General features: G+C 38.6%; 1 protein-coding gene across 1 annotated transcript in view; it reads left to right on the forward strand.

Moving 5' to 3' along the window:
- The first annotated feature begins 453 nt into the window (after positions 1-453).
- The window catches only part of LOC150082872 (phosphoenolpyruvate carboxykinase, cytosolic [GTP]-like), a 129,329-nt gene continuing 104,443 nt past the window's right edge, over positions 454-25,339 (forward strand). Inside the window, exon 1 of the mRNA XM_090376884.1 lies at positions 454-812. Within this exon, the coding sequence (XP_090233010.1) occupies positions 772-812 (41 nt within the window). The 5' untranslated portion in view covers positions 454-771. The remainder of the gene's footprint in view (positions 813-25,339) is intronic.

Genomic DNA, 25,339 nt, shown 5'->3' on the forward strand with positions numbered 1-25,339 from the left:
GATTAAAAAAAAAAAAAAACACCCACGGGAAATCTTGTAGTACTCATTGCAAGAATACTGCTAATTTAAGGTAGTCATATATTACAGATTTATCATGAAATAAATAAAGTTAAAGCGATTCGCGTCATCCTTTTTAATTAACAGCAGCTAACTTTATCTCGAAGGCACTGATGCTACCATATCACAATTAAGTTGCATCAGCTGTGACATTCCTATTGCGTCAGACCAAACCAGTTACGCTTTACGATAATAAGAACCTCATGGTAATACTGGTAATACTCAGCTGTGTGCTCATTGAACTTTTTTTGCTTCGTCCTATTTTGTGGAGGTGTGTCTAACTACAGCCAGTCATGTTGTCTCACTTTTCTGACGTATAAAACGTCAGCCACCACGTGGGATGTAATAGGAACGCAGTGAAAGCAGGGTCGAGAGTTCCAGCAATGCGACGCTAACCTAATGACCAGCGGCAGTTATTTCGGTGGGGGTATCGAAAGAAGTAAACAAAAAAGACGTGATTCTTTCATCATGTACCTATAACCGCCCAGTAATATGACTGGGGTATTAATTGTACCCCCACTTCAAAAGCTTCGGATACTCAGATATATAAGGAGAGAACCGATGGGTGGTTTAAACCGCAGGAAGCTCTCAGACTGCAGTTAGATGGTGATACCCCTGAGCCAGTAGACTTTCCACTTTATCCTTTTTTAATTTAATTAATTTATTTATTTATTTGTGAGATACTGAAAGTAATTTTTTAAAAATATTGCCAGCATGCCTGAGGGAGACTGTGAACCCAGCGCTGAAACTTCTAAGTAAGTACAGAAATTATCACGCTAGTATTTTCTCATTTATAGTTATTGATATATTAGAGAAATGCCGTTAAATGTATTTGAACAGTGAATGCTCGGAAGATTCGCAGTGAAGTTTCTCCATATTTAAATAGTTTTTTTTTTTTTTTAAAGTGGAGAAAGTCTTGAGTTTTTTACCCCTTTTTTTTAAAACACGAATATAAGATTTTCTAGTTTTCTGTGTGTGAAATTCGATTTTTGAAAATAAAACGCTAATTCCACTGAGTTCTTTGATTTGGTTTAAAACTGTTAAAATTTTAATAGTTAATTTTTAATAAAAATGTTTCATTTTAAATTGTTTCATTAAAATGTTTCATTTTAAATTGGCAGTAAATTATTATTTATTTTTTGTTAACCATCTAGACTCGTTGCTGATATTTCATATTTATTTAATTTTTTTTTTCGCTTCTTTTCAATGCTTTCAAAGTGTTTGGTGTTACATATCAATAATAAATTCATGATAACTATTATAACGAGGTAGAATCTTTACTAAGGCAGTGAACCGGCTCTTACTGGTTTATGTAACTTCACCTACAATTCCGCAGCACTCTAGCTATCGATTTCCGTATTGATTTTATTATCCTCATGAAGTTCTGGTTAGTAAAACATTAAACAACTTTATTTGCTATTATCTGAGGTTTTTGATATTCTTTCTTTCTTTCTTTTTTTTTTTTTTTTTTTTTCATTCAAGCAAGTATTCGTTATTTAACGAACAGTCTGTATTCTACAATGTAATCAATTTTAACTGAGCCAGTACTCACAGTGGAAAATAAAAGCTTTATTTTAAAAAAAAAAGTCTAAAAATATCATAATATGCTATAAATCTTAAACAATTAATGTTAAGTATTTTCCCACTACCCTATTATATAAAATAAATTTAGAAATAGTCAGAATAGTTTACAGCTGCATTGGAGTGGTTTTTTAAGGCAGCCAATTACATCAGCGCCGCAGTTAACAGAGCCTGCTGGGGTCATCATGGGACAAGCAAATATATGGGCTATGTTAGGGTTACTAAGAGCAAAAACAGGTACATGTATATTTGCGTGTATACTACTAATACTAGGAGTATAGTAAACAAATTTGATAAATTTGAAGTACTGGTTAGGACATCAAACGAGGACATTGTAGGATTATCGGAAACATGGTTTCACTCGGATGTAAGGGATGTGGAAATCTGAATATGGTGAGTACAATGTGTACAAACAGCACAGGAGGGGGAGGATTTATGTTCTTGGTTAAGACGCTTAGAATCTAACGCAGTGCACCCAGTTGACGCAAGCAGCCACTGCGATATTGAATTAGTTTGGGTTGACATAAGCAATGGGAAAACAAAAATGAGAGTACGAATGTGTTATAGGCCAAACGACTGTGATGAGTATAATGTACAGTTATATAAACATATACAGTAGACCAATAAATTAGAATGTCTTATAATGGCGGAATTTAACTCTCTAAACATCGACTGGAACTTGTAGGTTGGTCACAGTAGCAGTGTGGATATATGGACGACTTCTACACCAGCACATCATAGAAGCAACGAGAGAATGCAATACGCTTGACTTGATTAGCAGCAGTGGCACTTCATACATTAGGAATCAGCAGATAAAAGAACCAATCGGTGACAGTAATCACAGTGTATCGATGTAAATTTGCTTAAAGATGTAACTACTGTGGAGGGTAAAAGGAAATTATTTTGCTTTCGTAAAGGTGATTACAATGGTCTCAGACAGATTTTAAATTCTATATAGTAGGACCAACTGACGAGGTTACACCGCAAATTCTAAATGAGAATCATTCAGGGAATAACCATAGAAGCTACTAGCCTTTTTATAGCAACAAAGAAATATTGTTTGCGACTTTGATCTAAATGAATGTCAGATAAACTGATGAGGCTAGTGACAGAGAAGAAAAATACGTGAGATGCATATAAATTATTAGAGGACAGAGAAAGGTATAGTAGATATAAAGGAAATTGCAATCTAGTAACAAAGGGGGTTTAGGCAGGTTAAGGTGGATTATGACAAGTCTTTGGCTAAGAATGCAAAGAAAATTAGCAAAGAGTTCTTTACTTACGTTAACACTAGAAAGAAAGGGCTGAATCACATTTATCTAATCGATATGAATGGTATTACTGTTGATAATCTTGCTGAAATTTCTAATATTTTACATTTACACTTGAGGAATTTTTTAGAGATGGGCATACTAGAAGTATATCAAATACTAACAGCAAAATGATTTCATGATAACTGATTGGAAAGTGGTTGAGAAAAATTACTGAAGCTAAAAGTAAATAACGCACCTGGGGTGGATGAGACCTATCCAATTACATGCATATTAAGAGAAACAGCAAAAGTGATAAGCCACAATTATAAGAACTTTAGCCATAATTACAAGAACGCACTCGGATTCAGGGAAGGTCCCTATAGTAGAGATTTGCGAATGTGTCCCCAATTTAAAAAGGTGAAGTGAGTAATTATAGACGTGTAAGCTTGACTTCAGTTTCAGGGAAAGCAGTGGAGTCACTGGTTAAAGAAGTGATATAGGATCATATAGATTGGAATGCGACATATACGACAGTTACAACATGGATTTTTAAGGGGCGATCTTGGCTGCCCAATTTGATTGGATCCTATGATCCAGTAACCAAGAACTAGATGTAAAACATAATTTTGTTTTATATATATATATATATATATATATATATATATATATATATATATATATATATATATATATACAGGGTGTCTCAAAAATACACGGTAAAACTTCAGGAATGAGTTCCTCATATGCAGACAATAAAAATATTTTATATCAACATAGTTCCGGGAATGCTTGGTTCCTGAGTTGTTAACCGGAATGTCTTATCTCCCGCAGGTGATTTCCTTCATCACAGGGTACTGACAGAATCTGGTAGTTTTCCATTCCGACCATGTACTCAAATCAGGAGCAAGTGGATATGCACTTTATGTACGGTTTAGCGGACGGCAATGCTCTGGAGGCTAGCTCTGAAGGTTCCCAGATCGAAGTTGTCCAGACAGGAAAACGTTTGAAGGTATCTATCGCCGCCTTTGTGAACATGGGACCTTTACACCTCGTGCTGCCAACAGAGGACGACCAAGATCTACGACTTCTGCAGTAGAGGGTGGTGGACCAACTGCCTGGCCTCCATGCTCACTGATTTAAACCCACTAGATTTCTTCTTGTGGGCCATTTAAAGTCATTGGTGTATTCGACTCCGATAACTGATGTAGAAACTCTCCGCAATCGAATTGTGGCAGGTTGTGAGATAAAACGAAACATGCCAGGAATTTGGCATCGTCTTCACGAGTCCATGAGACGTCGATGTGAGGCCTGTATTCAAGCAGAAGGACATTTTGAGCAATTACTATAAGGTGATCTGAACAGTTAAGTGTCATAGACATACCTTCAAAACTCGGAAACCAAGCATTTCCGGAACTATGTTGATATAAAATATTTTTATTGTCTACATATCAGGAACTCATTCCTGAAGTTTGCCGTGTATTTTTGAGACACCCCTGTATATATATATATATATATATATATAGTTAGGAAATATGGAGGAGGGGAAAGCAGAAAATGAGCGAAGAAACAAATAAATAACGACGACAAGTAGAAATAGTATATTATTGGAATATACACGTGAAATACTACGTATTTCACGTGTATATTCCAATAATACATATCACATACGTAAATTCAGAAAAGCTTTTGATACACTGTTCCACATGAAAGACTGCTGAACAAAGTGGAGGAGTGTGGCGTTAAGGGCAAGTTACTGCTGTGGGTAAAGAGATAGTTAAGTGGGAGAAGACAGAGAGTGGTTATGAATTGGCACAAGTTTTCGCGGTAGTTTCAGCTGGTGAGATTGCGTAAAATGCCCCTTAAACCCCGCCGGGAATATTCATCCTGAGGACCTATTTAATACCTAGGCTATACTATAGCCTGGTCCTAGGAAAGATGGCAGCAACCAAGTTTAATGCTTCGGATATCCAGGTTAGGCAAGCCATCCAACAATGGTTACGCCTTTCGAAGGATGTGGCTTCCTCGGACTTCTATGCTGACATCGTGGAGAGGACTGGGCATTCCATCGTTTAGGTGGACTATCCCCCTTCTAAAGAATTCAAGGTTAGATAAATTTCAGTATTCTACTTCATCTATTATAAGATTTATTGCTGCTTCTCCTTCGCTGAAGTTTGAACTCAGTGCAGTTATCAAGATGCTTAAGGATTGAAGGAATACCTTAGATACTAAAGCTAAGATACTTAAGGATCCTTTGACGGCTGTAATCTGAAAGAATCTGCAAAAGTTCGTTCTCAGCATCGATGGGTCAGGGATGGTACCAGACTTCTGTCCATGCTTATATTGATCTGATAAGAACTAGGATCAACGCCCGTCCTACCTTTACCAGAACATCTAGAGGACGAAATATGGAGAGGAGTTGTTGAGTAGGCAGTCTAGCTACTGAATCTGTGGCTCATATTACCCCGTGGCAATAGGTCTCATGGTAATCGGATACATCTTCGTGATGCTGTGATTAATATAGCTAATAATGAACCCCAAGGGTTCCAAGCCCATACTCACATCTGGTGAGTATGGGCTTGGAACACCCAGGGTCCTGAGCTGAATATCATCATTCTTCTCTCTCTCGGAAATTTTTTATTTTTTTTTGGGTGGTTCAGCATAAGCCTCAGGCTTATACGGCTAATAATAATAGACTTAGTCAGAAGGGATGGATGACAGTGATGGAACTTTTGCAGATTCTTTCAGACTTCACTTTAACACCGCAAAGGGATGGCGCAAGGCAGACCTTCTGGGTGCAAGGAGCGACTCAGTTTTCCTTCTTGATGCTCAAACTGTGGTTCAGGCTACGACCTGAACTAAAACTGTCATAGACTAAAACTGCGATACTATGACTCTAACTCTAGTTTGAAGGAATTAATCAGACAGCAATATGGCCATGTTCCTCTTGTTTCATCCATAACTGTGTATTTTAGGAGGATCTGGTGTCTCTCATCAGCTCCCTCCTCCTATCTCTTGGATTGTCAACATCAGATCTGAAAGTCATTGCAATCTGGGATTTACAGGGTATCCATAGCTGCTGGAGCATCAGCAATTGACCTCAGTTTAATCTGAGTGATGCCCTGTCATGTAGGTTGCCCCACTAATAGTAACCGTAGCCATTAAGTATGGAATAATGTAAAAAAAAAAAAAAAAAAAAAACAACAGACAGATTGTCTAGGTAATGTAGGAAGGTTTTTTTTTTGTTTTTGCTGATACCCTATAAGCTTTCTTCCCTGCATCATTTCCCCCACTAATAGCAAATGCTAATATTATTATTATTATTATTATTATTATTTCTCATTGATGGGGGAATTCCACCCCGTGACGGGCACTGATACCAAGTGTACAGGGTGGTTGTTATGTCCGGTGTTACTGTTGGTCGAGGAACTCTCTTACTGTCCTACAGGTGTTCAGGTTTGCAGCTTTCTGGAGTTCCTTGTAGATGTTCTGTGGGAGACCTATTGGAGTAGGGTCTTTGCCATCATACCGTTGGTTGACACGATTATCGGGATGGTCGTTACTTGTTCCATATGCTACATCTCTTTGATTTCCTATCTTAGGTCTATGTAATTTCTGATTTTCTGGAGCATGCTGGTGTTGGGCACTGCTATATCAATGAGATAGGTAGGCTTTTCCTTCTTGTCGACAAGGGCTATGTCTGCTCTGTTGTGCGCGATTGTCTTATCCTTTATTATGGTCCGATCCCAGTACAGCTAGTCGCTAGTGGGTTTTGGTCTTTATCCTGTGCCACACTCGATGCAGTATGTTTATTACTTCTCTTCGACATCATCCCTCTATGGAGGTGGACCTGTTTATCTTCGGCTTGCGTCAGGAGTGTAAAGTGTACACTAGTGGGTTTTGGTCTTTATCCTGTGCCACACTCGATGCAGTATGTTTATTACTTCTCTTCGACATCATCCCTCTATGGAGGTGGACCTGTTTATCTTCGGCTTGCGTCAGGAGTGGTGTTAGTCCTTTGGAGTGACACCATTATCTTCCTCAGCCGTCATTTCGACCTTGTGGAAAGTATGTCTGCTAAAGCGACTTTCGCCATTCTTTTATATTACTGTATTATTATAATTTATTATTATTATGCCGGTCTTTCAGCGTGATGGAGACGCATTCGTTTCCGCCAAAGCGGGACCGACCCCTGGTCCATCAGACTCACAGTGCAATGTCATAACCAGTGGGCCATTCCCCCCCTTTTATTGTTATTGATTAAAATATGATATATCTGTGATTGAAGTATTCTTGTGTTGTATATTCTTCTTATGCTAAAATGGCTAAAGTCTAGCTCTCTTAAACTAGGGGCTTACATCTTGTGAGTATGGGCCTAGCACATCCAGGGTCTTCAGCTGGATATCACTCGTTCTTGGTGATTCCTTTCTACTTCTCCCTCTCTCAGGATAACTCGGGAATTTTTTTTTTTTTTTTTTTTGACTAGTGCAGCATAAGCCTCAGGCTTCCTTGTACCATATGGCTAATAATAATAATAATAAGAAGAAGAAGAAAAAAAAATGCAAGACCCACACACTGCACCAGGGAAAATTAGTTGGCCGAAACTACCAGCTGCTGACTGGTAAAGAGATCGAAGCTATGACAGGAGAGACCTACAAATACCTAGGGATGATGCAGGCTGGCAGTTGGAACAGAAGGAAATCAAGAAGTGCCTGACCGAAAAATATCATCAGAGACTCAGAAGCCTACTGAAAGCAAAATTGAACGGAGGGAACACAGTTAAAGCCATAAACACCTATGCAGTTCCAGTAATAACATACACATTCGTGATCATAGATTGGACTAACACCGAGCTAGAAGATATCATGCGAAAGACAAGGACAATGATGACCAAAAGTCGACAACACCACCCGAAGTCAGCAGTGGAGAGAATAACAATACCTCGGAAAGAAGGAGGAAGGGACCTGATAGACCTGACAGAACAACAGAAAACAGCGATAGTTAACCTGAAGGATTACTTCGAGAACAACACAGCACCACTCCACCAGGCCATAAGGAAGATAGATAAGTGGTATACCCCACTCAACCTAAGCGAGGAAACCCCTCCCACCCAAACGGTACAAGAAACGAAGATAGAAAGATGGGCAAAGAAGACACTCCATGGCAGACACTACAATGACCTCCATCAGTATCACATCGATAACATTTCTTCCAATGCATGGCTCACAAGCGGGACGCTCTTCCCCGAGACTGAAGGATTCAAACTGGCCATCCAAGACCAGGTAATCAACACAAGAAACTATAGAAAATACATCGCAAAGGAGTCCGGAATGTCAGATGACACATGTCGGCGATGCCACCTGGCCTTAGAAACGATCCAACACATCACCGCGGGGTGCAAGGTGATCTGAGTACACCCAGACTGAGTACACTCATAGACACGATCAGGTAGCCAGGATAATACATCAGAAGCCAGCGAGGAAATACCAGTTGACCAAAGAAAGTGTACCATACTACAAGTACGAACCCCTGGCAGTATTAGAGACCCGAACCCACAAGGTGTACTGGGACCGCGCCATAATAACGGATAAGACCATCCCGCACAACAGACCGGACATAACCCTTGTGGACAAGATAGAAAAGGCTACCAACCTGATTGACAAAGCGGTGCCGAACGCTAGCAATGTCCAGAAAACCCATGAGGAAAAAATTAGGAATTACACGAACCTGAGACATGAGATCAAGGAGATGTGGCATATGCAAGAAGTATCAACCATCCAAATCATCGTGTCAACAACCTGTATGGTACCAAAGACTCTACATAGCAGCCTAGCAGCAATGGGTCTCCCAGAGAACACCTACAAGGAACTCCAGAAAGTCACAATCCTGAACACCTGTAGGATAGTCAAGAGATTTTCTCGACCGACAGTAACACCAGACATTACAACTACCCTGTGTACTTGGTAGCAGTACCCGACACGGAGTGGAATTTCCCAATCAGGGAGAAATGATATAAGAGCAACAACAACAACAATAATAAGACAATAGAGCTAGACACTGATCATATTAGCATTAAAAAAATACAGCAAAATAATGTTTCAATCATACTGTTTAAGCACAGTATGCGTAAAAAAATGGCATTAATCCTTTTAGAATCAAACGTCAGATATAATAATTATAGCTGTATAATATTTAATGCATTAAATTATTGGTTTTTCGAACGATTAGTTACCTATCAACTCAAACACTACTACTAATGATCATGACCAGTGGCGGACTAAGGAAAAATTGGGCCCTAGGCAAGAATCTCATTTCGGGCCCCACCTAGGGTTGCCACCTTTCAGAAATTGTAATAGAGGACACAGTTGAATGGGTTAAAAAAAGGTCTTCTATTACTAAATATAAAAATACAGGTCTTGTATTACGTTGAAAGTTAAAAAGAGTCCTCTGCCTATAAAAATTTATACTTTAAATCAAAACCTAAAAATGTAGGATATTTTCGTTGCAATGGAGGATGGAAGACATCATTAAGCCAATCGTGGACCAACCAGTCTCTTTTGATTTTTTCTCCGCTATTGGTTGTTCTAAAGAAAGCAGTCAAGTTTAAGTTTCGAGTAATTGGTTTCGACCCCCTCATAGCACTAAATTGTAGATGATTCTAATGAGCCATTAATTGATAGTGGTGAAACCTTAATATAATAATCTCGCATAAAATAAAAATAAATAAATTGCAGCCATTATCAACCCACTGCAGGATGGAAGCCTCCTCAACAATTCATGCTGAGGGAAATGAACCATAATCTGCCACGCTGGTCCAGTGCGGATTGGCAGATCGACCGTATTTAGCAGTCAGGGGCTTGAACCCCGGTCTATTCAAAGAGCGTGTACCACTGCACTCCCGCTCCTGACCACTCGGCTACGGAGGCCGCATAGCATCTGTTAAGTAATTTGGCCATAATGCAATATCGTTTACAAAATACTGGTTTTCATTATTATCTTCATAGACAGTTACATTTATGTCTTCCCTAATTTCTGATTCAAATTCAGTCCTACTTTGTTCGATTTCACTGGGTCGTTGATCATCTAGTTGAGAAGTTTCATCCCTAAAAGAAGATGTCGTTTGAGATGAAAATGAGCATGACTGTTGCGGGGGTTCTGTTGTTAAAAAATTTTCTTAGGAGTTCTTCATTTGTTTTGATGCTTTGTCTTTTTCTGCGACTTTTTTTTCGTTTCATACTTCCACTTAAATGCTTATACATTTTGGACATAAGGCTTACACTGAAAGAAAATAAAATAAAATGTAATCTGGAATTGAACTGTCAAAAGTGATAACTGTGGCATCAACTGGGTCAAGTTAAATACACTTACATTTAGAGTACTTCAAAAACCACAAATCCCGAAAGTTGATGAAGTTGTTTACTTGAAATTCACATAAAATTCACTAAAAATTGTTCGAACACTCGTTATGTTTACACATACAGAATAAAACATTTGAACTCTATTATTGAAATTGCCAACTTACAAATAGTTCATACCAACGTACAACAGAGGCATTGATTAAGTAACTAAATCTACCTAATCAATTGAATCTGTTGAATCATCGTGTATACCGCGCCTGGCGAGGTATACACGATGATTCACCAGATAGCGCGGCGTGCAAAGATGCTTTGATTGATCCGCGCGAAACAAGCGGAACATTATAAATTTATTTAAAATAAAATAAGGAAAAAATGTATAATAAAACCGTTTTACGGACCCCAAAAAATTACGGGCCCTAGGCAGTTACCTAGCTGCCTAGGCCAAAGTCCGCCTCTGATCGAGACCCACGCAGACTTTTCTGCTAGTAGTGAGTACGGTGATTCTTAGCAAACTATGCCTTATTCAAAAATGTTCTCTGCCACGGTTAGATGCAAGAAAGTAAACTGATACAACATCAGTCAAAAAAAAAAAAAAAAAAAAAAAAAGCTAACACTTTCCATATCACCAGTTACTTGAAAGTTATTCAAGCTACCCACCTCTACAACACGAGATGACGATTGTTCCAATAATCGACCACCCGATGAAGGCAAATTTCGCACATCTATGCTGCATTCATCCTTCCTCAGTTGAATTCATGTCCCCTCGTGTGTAGTCTGAGTAAGAGGAAGGATTCCGTCAGCATTGAGCTTACTCAATACATTCAAAGCCTTAAACACCTCAATAAGATCTCCCTGCATGTGCCTAATCTCCAGGCTGGGCAGTTTGCAGAACTGAAAGCTTTCCTGGTAAGAGTATCCTTTTTTTTTTTTCTCTCACTAATCACGCTGCTGTTCTCTGCACCCGTTCCAACAGATCCACGTCCATTCTAAAATCAGACCTTTATGCAGTACTCCAGATATGACTTGTCCATTATACAATTTGGATCATTACCTCCTTACCTCGCTTAAATAATTCCAGTATGTCATTTACAAAACTTCATGAACTCTCCCGTCTGGGCTGCTCAGAAAACCTCCTATCTGACTGCACAATTATCCCAAGCTCTTTTTCATTTTCCACTGTCCTGAGTGTGATACCACACAGTTGGTACTATAATTTGGGATTACTGCGCCCCATATGAAGTACCTTGCATTTGTCGATATTAAACTACAATTGCCACTTTTCAGCTCATCTACCTAATTTGTCTATATCTTGTTACAGTAGCATACCCTGATTACTGTGATTAACCACGCTGCTAACCTTCGTAAGATTTGCAAACTTAGCCATTAAACCTAATGCGCCTTCATCAATATCGATAATAAATATTATAAAAAAACAATGGGCCAAGAAGAGCAGTGCCCATTAATTACCACTCTGTTTTCTTCCACTCAACCACTCCTTTATCCATTGCAGTGACTTTCCCTTAATGCCACACTTCTCCAATCTGTATAGAAGTATTTTATGTGCAGTATTACTAAAAGCTTTTTTGAAATCTAAATGTATGCTGTGAAAATTATTATTTTTTTGAATCCAGTTCCTTTCTTATTGTGTCATAGTATCAAACGGCCTCCGTAGCCGAGTGGGCAGGAGCGGGAGTGCAGTAGCACACGCTCTTTGTGTAGACCGGGGTTCAAGCCCCTGACTGCTGAATACGGTCGATCTGCCAACCCGCACTGGACCAGCGTGGCAGATTATGGTCCATTTCCCTCAGCATGAATTGTTGAGGAGGCTTCCACCCTGCAGTGGGTTGATAATGGCTGCACTTTACTTTTTTTTTTATCAAATCATATTGGTCACACACACATGGGTGCAAGCAAGATATTTTGCAAGGTGGTACATGTGGGAATAAATTTTTTGTTCACCAAATTTTCGAATACATGCAATATCTTACGTTTCAATAAATTAATGAAAATATTAAAAATTGTATATTACTTCGAAATTCAAAGGTGGTGCACTTGCACCATGCTGCGAGCGCCCATGGTCACACAACATTGCCCTTTAACAAATCCATGCTCTGACTGCAGTTTAACTGAGTTCCTGTCAAGATTACCCTGCATTACCTCCTCAACCATTTAGAAGTTGCTGTTGGTAACTTCATCAGTTGGTAGTCGCCTTTACGAAAGCAAAAGCCCTTCTTTTGCCTTTGACAGTAGTAACGTCTTTAAGTAAATTCCACATCAATACACTGTGCTCACAGTTTGAGAAACACTGCAGTAGTTCATATATACGTAGATTGTAATAAGTAACTTAATTCACAGGAGGAAACCAAAAAGAAGCAATAAAAAAAGATGTATTGAAACTGAACGGACTGTGCCTGGACGTTTACAGGTGTAAGGAGATTCAATTTAAAATAATGGGATTTCAAATTGCTATAATTATTGATATCTTACTTGTTTTGCATGTAGGATAGTTTGAGATGTTTCTGTGTTCTAGAAATTAATGTACACACACGCAGATGTACCTTTTTAATGAAGATTTAGTAATTTCTAAACATTGAGATCAAGAAGATTATATGTGTTTAAATGACTCTGTTCATACTCCAGTTCATACTCACTGAAAGTGGAGATTGAATTCTATTGTTTTCAGATTGCCGACATAATAAAACTCAGTTAAAAATTGGCCGTTTATTTTTCGTGGAGATCTTGGGTTTCGAGAATCCCTCATGGTTATTTGTGTTTGCTTTGTGACCACAACTAGCCGAACAACAAAGAAAAGTTATTTTAAAATTACGATTTAGTTTTTTTGCTATTTGAATTGTTACGTTATAGCTTAAAATGACCTCTCTGCTGTTTAGAGCCATATTTTAGTTCTGATATATCTCCCACAAACACAAGTTAATGTGAAATATTAAAAGTTTTAATTATCTTTTTTTTTTTTTTTTTAATTCATTATGCCCTATAAAGCACTTCAAAGATACAGTGCTGTATATGTATGAAGATGGCGCTGTAAAAATCCATTTAATGCCCATTATTTCGAAAATCAGAATGAAATTATGTAGATTAAAATGAAAATATATAAATGCAGCGATGGGTCGTATATTGTGTACAATAAGAACATTAAAATTAATTCCTTCTGATGAGTTTTCGAAGTTAAGAGTGCTTTCCCAGGTAAATTTTTATACTAATTTTATCCTTTATAATACTGACTAGTAGTATGCTAACCGTTGTTTATTCATGAGAGTAATTAATCAGCAATAATAAGAGATAGGTGAAAAAATGATCGAATGCAGGCTGCCGTTTGTAGGGGGGAGGGACGAGATGATGATGATATATGTGATTGACAGTAACTGACGTAATGTAAATCGTAATGTTTTTGTTCCAATTTAACCAGGATCTCAGCGAAGGGAACCGTCTCGATCGCCCCCTGCTGGATACGCGACTGATAGGGTAAAAACGACGTGTTTTTTATTATTTATATGCAGTTGTCCCGTTTGTTAAATATTAATTGGGCTGTTAATGAACCTTGATAAAATTTATTACAGTGGTAACTGAAATTTAATGCATCATTACCGTTCATTGAATTAAGAGCTCTTTTAGCATCTTTCAAAATCGAGTGTCTCATCACAAGGGTAATTAGCAACGGTAAAACTACCATTCCGCCAGATTCGCCAAAGGGATAACAGGGAGGTCCCCATCCATGGAGTGGTGTCTGGATATTAATGGTAGGGCATTGTATATGGTGCAATATTTAGGGTTATAGGGTTAATATTAAATTAAATTAGGGTTCCTAATTTAATTTAATATTAACTACTGTTAGACTGTAATTTTGTTGAGAAAGATACACACAACCGATGCTACTAGGTCAGGGGTGACATACCTTTTTAAGGGTGCGTGCCAAAATTGGCTAAATCTTTTTAAAAAATCTATTCTTGCGTGCCCAGGAAACAAAATTGGCTAAACATTTTAATAAACCACCCTCGTGTTTCAGAACACAAAATGCATAATGTTTTATTGTCCTTTTTAATCATACCAAATCTTTCACTCCAAGATTCTTGAAATTCTCTGCCACTTCCCTCTTCATTTGAACGTTATTGTTTCTTTGTTGGTTGAGCTGACATTGTAAACAATCTGTAAAGGGTAAATTTTACCAGTAACTTATGTTCTGAATAAATGTGTGAAATATACGAATTTATTTTCACAATTTCTTTATTACGTCTCACCACTCCGACTTCAAACAAATCACTGCATGAGTTTGAAATTTTTTTGGGACTCTGAGTTCCGTGTGGCTAAAAATATTGTATGAGTGCCACTTTGGGCACGCGTGTCATGGGTTCGCCACCCCTGTGGTGATTCCAAATTATGTAAAGGCATTTTGAGATATAGCTGTGAGCTTTACCGACTAAATATAAAACTGGTGAACCTACAATATATCAGGCTCACCATGGCGGGGCTTTGTGGCTGGTATGATATGGTTGTTAAAGATCACGTGGGAACTGTTTAGCAATATGGTAGGGGTTCAGAGTTTATAGCTTTGCCTCTGATACAAAGCCAAATTTTCTACAATATTATTGGATATGTGGAAATGTTATTTGTAGCAAATATTAGAATGGCCACGTCTGGTGGTATGCATATGTGGATGAAGCCTTCTCGGGTATCATAGTACCTATTAGTACCGCCCTTCCCACACCGGTTGGAAAATATCTGAATAATTTTTATGGGCAATTTTCACAACGTGGCTGAGGTAGTCGGTCTTAGTTGGGGACTGCATGGTTTTCCTCCGGGAAACTACGGTTTTTCCTCCAGTAAACAAGAAAATCAAATACAGAACGCACGCAGTTTACAGACATAACATATACACAGTGAAATATGGTCTAATTTACTGATACGCCTAACAACAGCAACAAGGAAATATCGTTTACCAACATGATATGCTGTGTTAATTTTTTACAGGTTAATCAATTAACAGGTTGATTTTTGGATACTTCCATTTGTTGTAGTGAAGGTTCTATCTTGAACTTAAATAAGTTCAAGATAGAACTAGACAAACATTTGGAGTGAATGGATGAGTGAAATGAGAAGGTTTTTTTTTTTTTTTTTTTTTTTTATTTGAAAAAATTTATAAGCTTGTTTCTTGCATGGTATTTCTCTATTAATGCTAACTACGTCAATCGTACATTTTTGTTGTAACTTCTCCAACAGATCTGGACATGTTCAAGCTGCACTGCCAGAAAGACATATTCTTTTATTTACAATGTGGCTTTGTGTGATCATACAAATACATTATCAAAAGCTCTGTCTCCCATTTTGCATATGATACCAAATCGCAGAGTTGCTTCAATCGATCTGGATTGCATGCAACCAAAGTACGAGGCTGTTGCATGCAATTTATGTCCTTCAAAATACTGCGAATTCTATTGATCCATGCACTATTATCGATAAAAGTGCCTTGTTGACTTTTTTGGATGATTATATGTAAGCATTTCTAACTGTCGGGACATTTTCCACACTGTCTGTTGCTATAAATTTTGGCAAGGACAGAGCCGAGCCAATCTGTAATGGGGAGGTTAACAGCATGGGTAGTTGTTGCGACGGTCTTCATTTATTTGGGGGAGAAAAAATTATATGTCACCCAGCCGGTTATAAATATATTCTTCAGAGGGTAACCACCGAGCTCCGTATGTTGCACAGTTGGTAGAATCGCCGTCCTCCCACACCGGGTGGAAAAGACCTGAGTTCGAATCCCATCGATGGGATTCGAACTCAGGTCTTTCGAATGGAATCCCATCGGTGTTCGAATCCCATCGATGGGATTCGAACTCCGCGTGATGAATTTTTATGGGCGTTTTTCACAGTGTGGCTGAGTTAGTCGGTTTGAGGCGAGGGTAGCATCCAGCAAAGATGCTACCCTTGCTGGGTTTTTCATCCAGCAAGCAGAAAATCGCCCACAGAACATTGCCCTAGCAATTTTTAATATATTATTTCGTTTCTGTCCACATCTCCTTTTTATTAGTTCAATATTAAAGAACACAACAAAGTATTTTAAGATTTTTAAAATAGCATTGAAAAATTTACATTAAAAATATTGTGATGATTAATATTAAGCATTGAAAAATTTACATAAAAAATATTGCGTTGATTAATATTAACAACTATACTGATTTTTCCTTAAAATATGCTCACGAAATTTTATTATTGCTTACACAGACGTGGCATTCTGTCGATTAATTTTATAATAGTGTCGTCACTAACGTCATTCCAAGAGTTATTATTATAATTATTAAAATCCATATGGTGCAAGGAAGCCTGAGGCTTATGCTGCACTGGCCAAAAAAAAAAAAAAAAAAAAAAATTTAAAAAAATTGAGAGAGAAGTAGAAAGGAATCACCAAGAAAGAGAAGAATAATGATATACATCTCGGGACCCTGGGTGTGCCAAGCCCATGCTCACCAGATGTGAGCCCCTGGGGCAAGTTATTATTATTATTATTATTTTATTACCATTAGACATATGGTGCAAGGAAGCCTGAGAGACTTATGCTGCACCAGCCAAAAAAAAAAAAAAAAAAAAATTCCCGAGTTACCCTGAGAGAGAGAGAGAGGAATCACCAAGAAAGAGAAGAATGATGATATCCAGCTCAGGACCCTGGATGTACCAAGGCTGTACTTACCAAATGTGAGCCCCTGGGGTTATATATGCAAGGTTTCCGATAAATTTTGTGAAGATTATTATTACCCATATGGTGCACCAGCCCAAATAAGCCTACTTTTGCTGCACCAGCCTAAAAAAAAATTCTGTGTTGCCCTGCGAGAGAGAGAGAGAGAGAGAGAGAGAGAGAGAGAGAAGAATGATGATATCCAGCTCAGGACCCTGGGTGTGCTAAGTCCATACTCACCAGATGTGAGCCCCTGATGGGCAGACTTCGCGGTCTAAATGATCCCATAAAAGCTCTATTGGGTTTAAGTCAGGTGATTTGGGGTTGTCACCATAATTTGCAATACTCCTCCTGTTGTTTAGTTACTAGGCATTCCCTCTTTCTTTCTGCAAGTGTTTTTTGGTTTTTATACATAGGAGAAATATTTCAATAAAATTGATAAAGAAGTCTGTCTTATTTTAATAAAAACTTTTAAAATTAATAAAAATGAAACATGATTCCAAACGTTTAGACAAAGAGTGAACATTACTGTTCAAAATGGCTCTTGTACCTAGAAAGTGGTTATAACCGCTGTTCTTTGACACGCATATGGGTAGAAGTAACCCCAGAGAAACGTATCAACTGTGTGGTACCTTACTACACTTAAGGTGGTAGAAAATGAAAAAGACCTGAGAGTAATTGTACAGTCAGATATGAAGTTTTCTGAGCAATGCAGACAGGCTGCCAGGGCGGGTTATGGGGTGTTGTCAATGATATATAGGAATTTTGCCAGCAGGGAAAAGGAGGTGATTGTCCCTCTGTATAAAGCAATGGTCAGGCCACACCTTGAGTACTGCGTGCAGGTCTGGAGGCCTCATTTTAGGAAGGATGTAGATTTGCTTGAGCGTGTAGAGAGAAGGGCAACAAGTTTGGTGAGGGGAATAAAGGGATCCTCTTACTAAGAGAGGATTAAGTTCTGCAAATTGCGGCGGCTGCCGACTAGGCACCTGCGAGGTGATCTGATTGAGGTGTATAAGGCCTTGAATGGGTTGAGCACGCTGAATTCTAATGGTATTCTTCCACTTGTTCAGATTACGAACCTAAGGGGGCATAAATTCAAATTGAGGAAGGACAGATGTAGAATAGATGTGCGGAAATTTGCCTTTTGCCAGCGGGTGGTTAATTGCTGAAGCAAACTTCCATCTGTCGTTGTGGAAGTTGATAGGTTAAATAAATTAAGGAGGAACTGGACAAACATTTAGAGGGGATTATTTTGTAAAATTTATTTTTTATTTTTTTGGCTGATGCTGCATAAGCTCATAAACTTGCTTTCTTGCATCACATGCTACTACTACTAGTACTACTACATTCTGTTTTGTTTCTTCCTCTTGCTCATGTTACGCACCTTAGGGAGCATTAATTCAAATCGAGGAAAGACAGTTGTACAAATGGAAGTGAGGAAATTTGCCTTTAGCCAGCGGGTGGTTGATTGCTGGAGCGAATGGATGGGTGAAATGGGAATTTTTTTTTTTTTTTTTTTGGCTGATGCTGTATAAGCTTGCTTTCTTGTATCGTATGCCTCTACTGATGCTAATTCTAATGCTAACGACGCGTGGAACTTTTATGGACTTTTTCACTCCATGGTTAAATAAGTCGGTTTCGTGTGTGGGCAGCAAGGTTTTTCACTACCCCTTCTGTAAACTCGGATTTTTTCATACAGCAAACCGGGAAAATCGACCAGCGAACCATGCCATTTATTGACATTCAGTATTACACATCGGCAGATGAGTTCCTTCTTGGGTGGCCCTATTATGATAGGTTTTTTTTTACTTTACTATAAAAATTACTAAAATGGGTCCATTATTGTTTTCTGTATTTATAAATGATATTGATAATGGTATATCGGGCTTAATGTCCAAGTTTGCAGACGATACAAAGGTTGGCAGGGTTGTCAAGGACACTACTGACACTATGCTGCTGCAACAGGATCTGGAAAGGTTGAGCAGATGGGCTGAGAGGTGGCAAATGAAGTTTAACATTGATAAATGTAAAGTACTACACATGGGAAACAGCAACCCCAGAGCAACGTATCAACTCTGTGGTACTACACTGACAGTGGTAGAGAATGAAAGGGACTTGGGGGTGGTTGTGCAGGCAGATATGAAGTTCTCTGAGCAGTGCAGACGGGCTGCAAGAGTAGCTCATGGAGTATTGTCAATGATATACAGGGATAAGGAGGTGATTATTCCATTGTATAAAGCGATGGTCAGGCCACACCTAGAGTACTGTATACAGGTCTGGAGGCCTCATTTCAAGAATTATGTAGAGCTGCTGGAACGAGTACAGAGAAGGGCAACAAGATTAGTGAATGGAACAAAGGGGTGCTCTTACGAAGAAAGGCTTAAGTTTTGCAAATTACAGTGTCTGGAGACTAGGCACCAGCGAGGTGATCTGATAGAGGTGTATAAAGCCTTGAATGGTTTAAGCATGCTCAATGCTGATGGGATTCTTCCTCTAGCTCAGAAAAATCACCTGAGAGGGCATAAATTCAAATTGAGGAAAGACAGATGTAGGATAGACGTGCGGAAATTTGCCTTTAGCCAGCGGGTGGTTGGTTGGTTGGTGGAACAGACTTCCATCCCTTGTGGTGGAGGTTGATAGCCTAAATAAGTTTAAGGCTCAGCTGGACAGGTATTTTGAACGAACAGAGGGGTGAAGTGGAAGTGGGTTTTTTTTTTTTTTTTTGGCTGATGCTGCATAAGCTTGCTTTCTTGCATCAAATGCCTCTACTAATGCTAATGTTATCATCCAATGATTGGCCAATCATCTTAATGCCATCCCTCTCTCTGTCACTTTTTATTCTCGTTATATTGCGCGATATGCGAACGCCAAGAATGCTATCATGGGATGATCGCAACATCTTTTATAACGAATTCCTTTGGTCTGCGAGGGTTCGAATCTCAAACATCAGGCGGTGTATCCGCCATGGCAGATGTGAATTAATACATATAAGAAAATTATTCAAAAAGCAATTATAATTACGAAAGTTTAAATAAAAGCATAAAAGGTAATATAGTAACAAACACAAGGAGCTGGCCGACTACGTTACTATAAAATAAGTACGCTTGTTAGACGTTCGAAATTGTACGCTGTCGGAGCATTGTTATTTCTACAGATACAGTAGTAAGATATGTTACTATTCTGTGGTTATATAAGCAGCTATAAACAAAAAACAAAGTTCTACTTGATCAAGACTCGGAATGGACCGAAATTCATCCGTTGGTTACATGCATTGGTAATGTCATGTACATACGCGATTATTAATTAAAAACATTTTATTGAAGCGTTTTTCTCATTTGAATTTTTAGTGTTATTGTAACGTTACTTATTAATTAAATTATGATTAAAAGTTATTAATTAACGCTTTTAAATGATCGTATGTAAATTTATTATTTAATTTATGTTCATAAACTTAAAATTACCTTTAATAAAGAAAATAACACTACACTGCTTTTATGAAAGATATGATTCTTTATTAAAACATTTTGCATGTTATTCAAAGTCTTACTCCAGGATCTAGCAAGCTTATGCTACATAAAATTCGTTAGATATAGAATAAGGTGTACAGAATAAGAGACTAAATAAAAAACAGCCTGAACCACAGATTTAACAAGTGACACAACCTTGAAAATAAATAAATAACTATTAATTGGTCATAATACAAGTGCAGATTTACAAGTGAAAATCACACAGACAAAGCCTGAATAACACAAAATGTGGCTTCAGTATACTTGTTTTAGTACTAGTAATAATGGCAAATGATGCAAGAAAGCAAGCTTATGTAGAATCAGCTAAAAAAAAAAAAAAAAAAAAAAAAAACAGTTCACCCATCTGCACACTGCATGGATTTGTTCAGTTCTCTCCTGAATTTATTCAACCCATCCATTTCCATGACAACAGATGGAAGCCTGTTCCAACAATCGACCATCTGCTGGCTAAAGGCAAATTTCCGCACGTCTATCCTACATCTGTCTTTCCTCAATTTGAATTTATGCCCTCTCAGGTGATTTTTCTGAGCTAGAGGAAGAATCCCATCAGCATTGAGCACGCTTAAACCATTCAAGGCTTTATACACCTCTATCAGATCACCTCGCTGGTGCCTAGTCTCCAGACACTGTAATTTGCAAAACTTAAGCCTTTCTTCGTAAGAGCACCCCTCTGTTCCATTCACTAGTCTTGTTGCCCTTCTCTGTACTCGTTCCAGCAGCTCTACATCCTTCTTGAAATGAGGCCTCCAGACCTGTATACAGTACTCTAGGTGTGGCCTGACCATCGCCTTATACAATGAAATAATCACCTCCTTATCCCTGCTGGAAAAATTCCTATATATCATTGACAATACTCCATGAGCTACTCTTGCAGCCCGTCTGCACTGCTCAGAGAACTTCATATCTGGGGTTGCTGTTTCCCATGTGTAGTACTTTACATTTGTCAATATTAAACTTCATTTGCCACCTCTCAGCCCATCTGCTCAACCTTTCCAGATCCTGTTGCAGCAGCATAGTGTCAGTAGTGTCCTTGACAACCCTGCCAACCTTTGTATCGTCTGCAAACTTGGACATTAAGCCCGATATACCATCATCAATATCATTTATAAATACAGAAAACAATAATGGACCCAACACTGAGCCCTGAGGGACTCCACTAATAACATCAGTCCACGATGAGCACTGTCCATTGATTACCACTCTCTGTTATTCCTCAACTTGAATTTATGTCCCCCCATGTGTGTTGTCTCAGCAAGTGGAAGAATACCATTACATTCAGCTTACTCAATCCATTCAAGGCTTTAAACACCTCAGTCAGATCTCCCTTCAGGTGCCTGGTCTCAAGACACTGCAATTTGCAGAACTGAAGCCTTTCTAGGTAAGAGCACCCTTTTGTGCCCTCGTGGGTAGCACATTTGATAGAATCACCATCCTCCCCACACCAGGTGGAAAAGACCTGAGTTTGAGTCCCGTCGATGACATGAGGGATTTTTATGGGGCTTTTTCACAACATGGCAGAGTTAGTTGATCTCAGGCGAGGGTAGATTTTTTTTTTCTCCTGAAAACTCCAGATTTTCATCCAGAAAAATTGACCTCAGAACACACGCATTTTAGAGACAATATACACGGAGCAACATGGCCATAGTTACTGATGCACCTAAAACCCTACAACAACAATGACAACAACAAGAACCCTTTTGTTCCCTTCAAAAATCTAGTTGCCCTTCTCTGCACTCATTCTAGCAGATCTACATCACTTCCTAAAGTGAGGCCTCCAGACCTGTTTACTGTACTCAAGATGCAGCCTAACCATGGCATTATACAAAGGGATAATCACCTCATTATCCCTGCTAGCAAAGTGTCTGTATATCATTGACAAAACTCCATGAGCTGACCTGGCAGCATGTCTTCACTGCTCAGAGAAATTCATGTCTGACTGCACGGTTATCCCCAGGTCTTTTTCATTCCCCACTACCCTGAGTAGTACAACACAGTAGATAAGTTGCTCTGGGGGTTACTGCTACTTATGTGCAGTACCTTGCATTTGTTAAACTTGCTGCCATTTCTCAGCCTATCGACCCAATTTTCCTAGATCTTGTTGCAGTAGCACATCCTGATGAATATATCGTTAACTACCCTGCCAACCTTTATCATCTGCAAACTGAGTCATTAAGACTGATATACCTTCATCTATATCATTGATAAATATTGAAAACAACAATGAACCCTGGGAAACTCCACAAAGAGCAGTGCCCGTTGATAACTATTCTCTTTATTATTACTGTTGATAACTAGTCTTTTTCCACATAATGATCCCTTTATCCATAGCAGTAACTTGCCCTTAATGCCACATTGCTCCAGTTTGTACAGCAGTCTTTTATATGCAACAGTATTAAAAGCCTTTATGAAATCCAAGTATATGATGTTAAAATTATTTTTTGCATCCAGTTCCTTGGCCACTTCATCATAGTAACCTGTCAGATTGGTTAGAAAAGACCACCCCTTTATAAATCCATGATCTGATTGCAGTATAATTGTTTGCCCGTCCAAATGGTCCTGCATTATTTCTTAAACTAGTGATTCTATTATTTTCCCTGGAACAGACATTAAGCTAACATGTCTGTAATAACTCATGTCGCCTTTAGAACCCTCTTTATTAATAGGAGATATATTTGCACTTCTTCAGTCCATAGGGACCTCCTCTAAATTCAAGGATGCTCTCATAATTATGGCTAAGGGTTTGCTTCTTACCTCCTTTGCTGCTTCCCTTAATGTCATTGGATAGATTCCATCCACACCAGGTGCCCTTTTTATGTCCATCCTCAACAATTATCCATTTTAAATCTTTGTCTTAAACAAGCAAGACTTCATGGTAGTGAAGTGGTCCGAAACCCTTATTAAAACCAGAAAATCGAAAGAAACATTTGGTCTGGGCTAAGAGCTACGAACATTGGTCATTTGAAGAGTGGACAGATGAAACTAAATTTGAAATTATTGGATTGAAGCATAGAGTTTATTTGTGAGGATCAACTGAATTGGAGCAGAATACCATTAAGGGTAATTTGCTACAATGAATAAAAGGATGGTTGAGTGGGAGAAGACAGAGTGTTAAACAATGGACACTGCTCTTTGTGGACTAATGTTATTAGTGGAATCCCCCAGGGTTCAGTGTTAGGGCCATTGTTGTTTTCTGTATTTATCAATAATATTGATGAAGGTATATGTCTAATGAACGGTTAATATCTAAGTTTGCAGACGATACAAAGGTTGGCAGGGTTGTTAATGACAGTAATGATAGTAAGATGATGTCTCTAAAAGATGACTACTGCAACAGAATAGTGGAGAATGAAAACTCAGGGTAGTGGAAAATGAATAAGACCTAGGGGTAATTGTGCAGTCAGATATGAAGTTTTCTGAGCAGAGCAGACAAGCTGCAAGAGTAGCTCATGGTGTCCTGTCAATGCTATACAGGAATTTTGCCAGCAAGGATAAGGAGGTGATTGTTCCCTTGTATAAGGCAATGGTCAGGTCACACCTTGAGTACTACATACAGGTCTGGAGGCCTCATTTTAGGAAGGATGTGGAGCTGCTGGAGCAAGTACAGAGAATGGAAATGAGATAGGTGAGTGGAACAAAGGGTTGCTGTTACCAAGAAAGGCTTAAATTGCAGCCTCTGGAGAATAGGCACCTGTGAGGTGATCTATTTGAGTTGTATAAGGCCTTGAATGGTTTCAGCAAGCCCAATGCTGATGGGATTCTTCCTCTTACTTAGATTAGTCACCTGAGGGGACATAAATTCAAATTGAGGAAAGACAAATGGATGTAGAAAACTGTCATCCAAAAAATCCACAAAAGTCTTGCTAGTGTGTGAGTGACCAACCCACAAATTCCAGTCAACATCTGCAAAGTTAAATTCCTTCATTATGTGACATTCTTATTTGCTGGCCCACTCTATTTCCCTGTATAGCTGTTTGGGATACCCATCACAGTCATTGGCATATTACACACTCCTGTCCTACTCTCAATTTTGTTTTCCCAGAATTTATATATGACACCAAACTGACTCAACATTGCACTCATCATCCAAGTTAACTGGATGCACTGCCTTTGATTTAATATTCTTCTTAACTAAGAGCATAAGTTTTGTTTGTTCTTCTTGTATACATTGTACTCCCCATATTCAAATTCAGCATTACTTATGTCTGAGTGACACCATGTCTCTGCTATAATGACTTAATCAGTACGTCAAAGTCATCAAATTTATTTACAGTGCTCCTAGCATTAATGTACATGCAAGTATACATGCACGTGTTCTTACTCTTAGTTACCCCAACACAGCCCACGTATTCATTTGTTCCATAATGACCACAGCAGGGCATGGAATCTGAGACACATTGCTTTCCAGGCTGTTGCATGTACCAATAGTAGCAATTCAAGAATAACTTTCACTCTGCCTGCGGCTCTAGTTAAACTATTAGTCTGTGTATCCCCCCAAAGTTAGAAGTTTTCCGACCCACCTATCACTGCCTCAATAGCGTCAACAAATATTCTGGTACCCCTTCTGTTCAAGTGTACCCCATCCCTGTAAAAATAATCTCTCCTGTTAATCAGCAGAAACCACACTGAGAAAATTCTACCCCATGAGCCTTGCACATTGTCTCCATGGCTGAATTGATTGACAAGGCTCTCGTCATATACTCGCTCCTATCGTATTTAGGCAGAATTGCAGACACTTTCGAATTTAATCCTAACTTACGACTTTTTTCCAACATTGCCCTGTATTTTTCAAGTAAGTTCTGAGGTCTCTTACTCTTAATATTATTAGTGCCAACATGTACAACAGTATCACCTTTTGTGCCCTTAAAAGATGATGTCTCT

The sequence above is a fragment of the Mastigoproctus giganteus genome, chromosome 7 (genome assembly GCF_048544385.1).
Source record: "Mastigoproctus giganteus isolate SK-2022 chromosome 7, ASM4854438v1, whole genome shotgun sequence".
NCBI lineage: Eukaryota > Metazoa > Arthropoda > Arachnida > Uropygi > Thelyphonidae > Mastigoproctus > Mastigoproctus giganteus.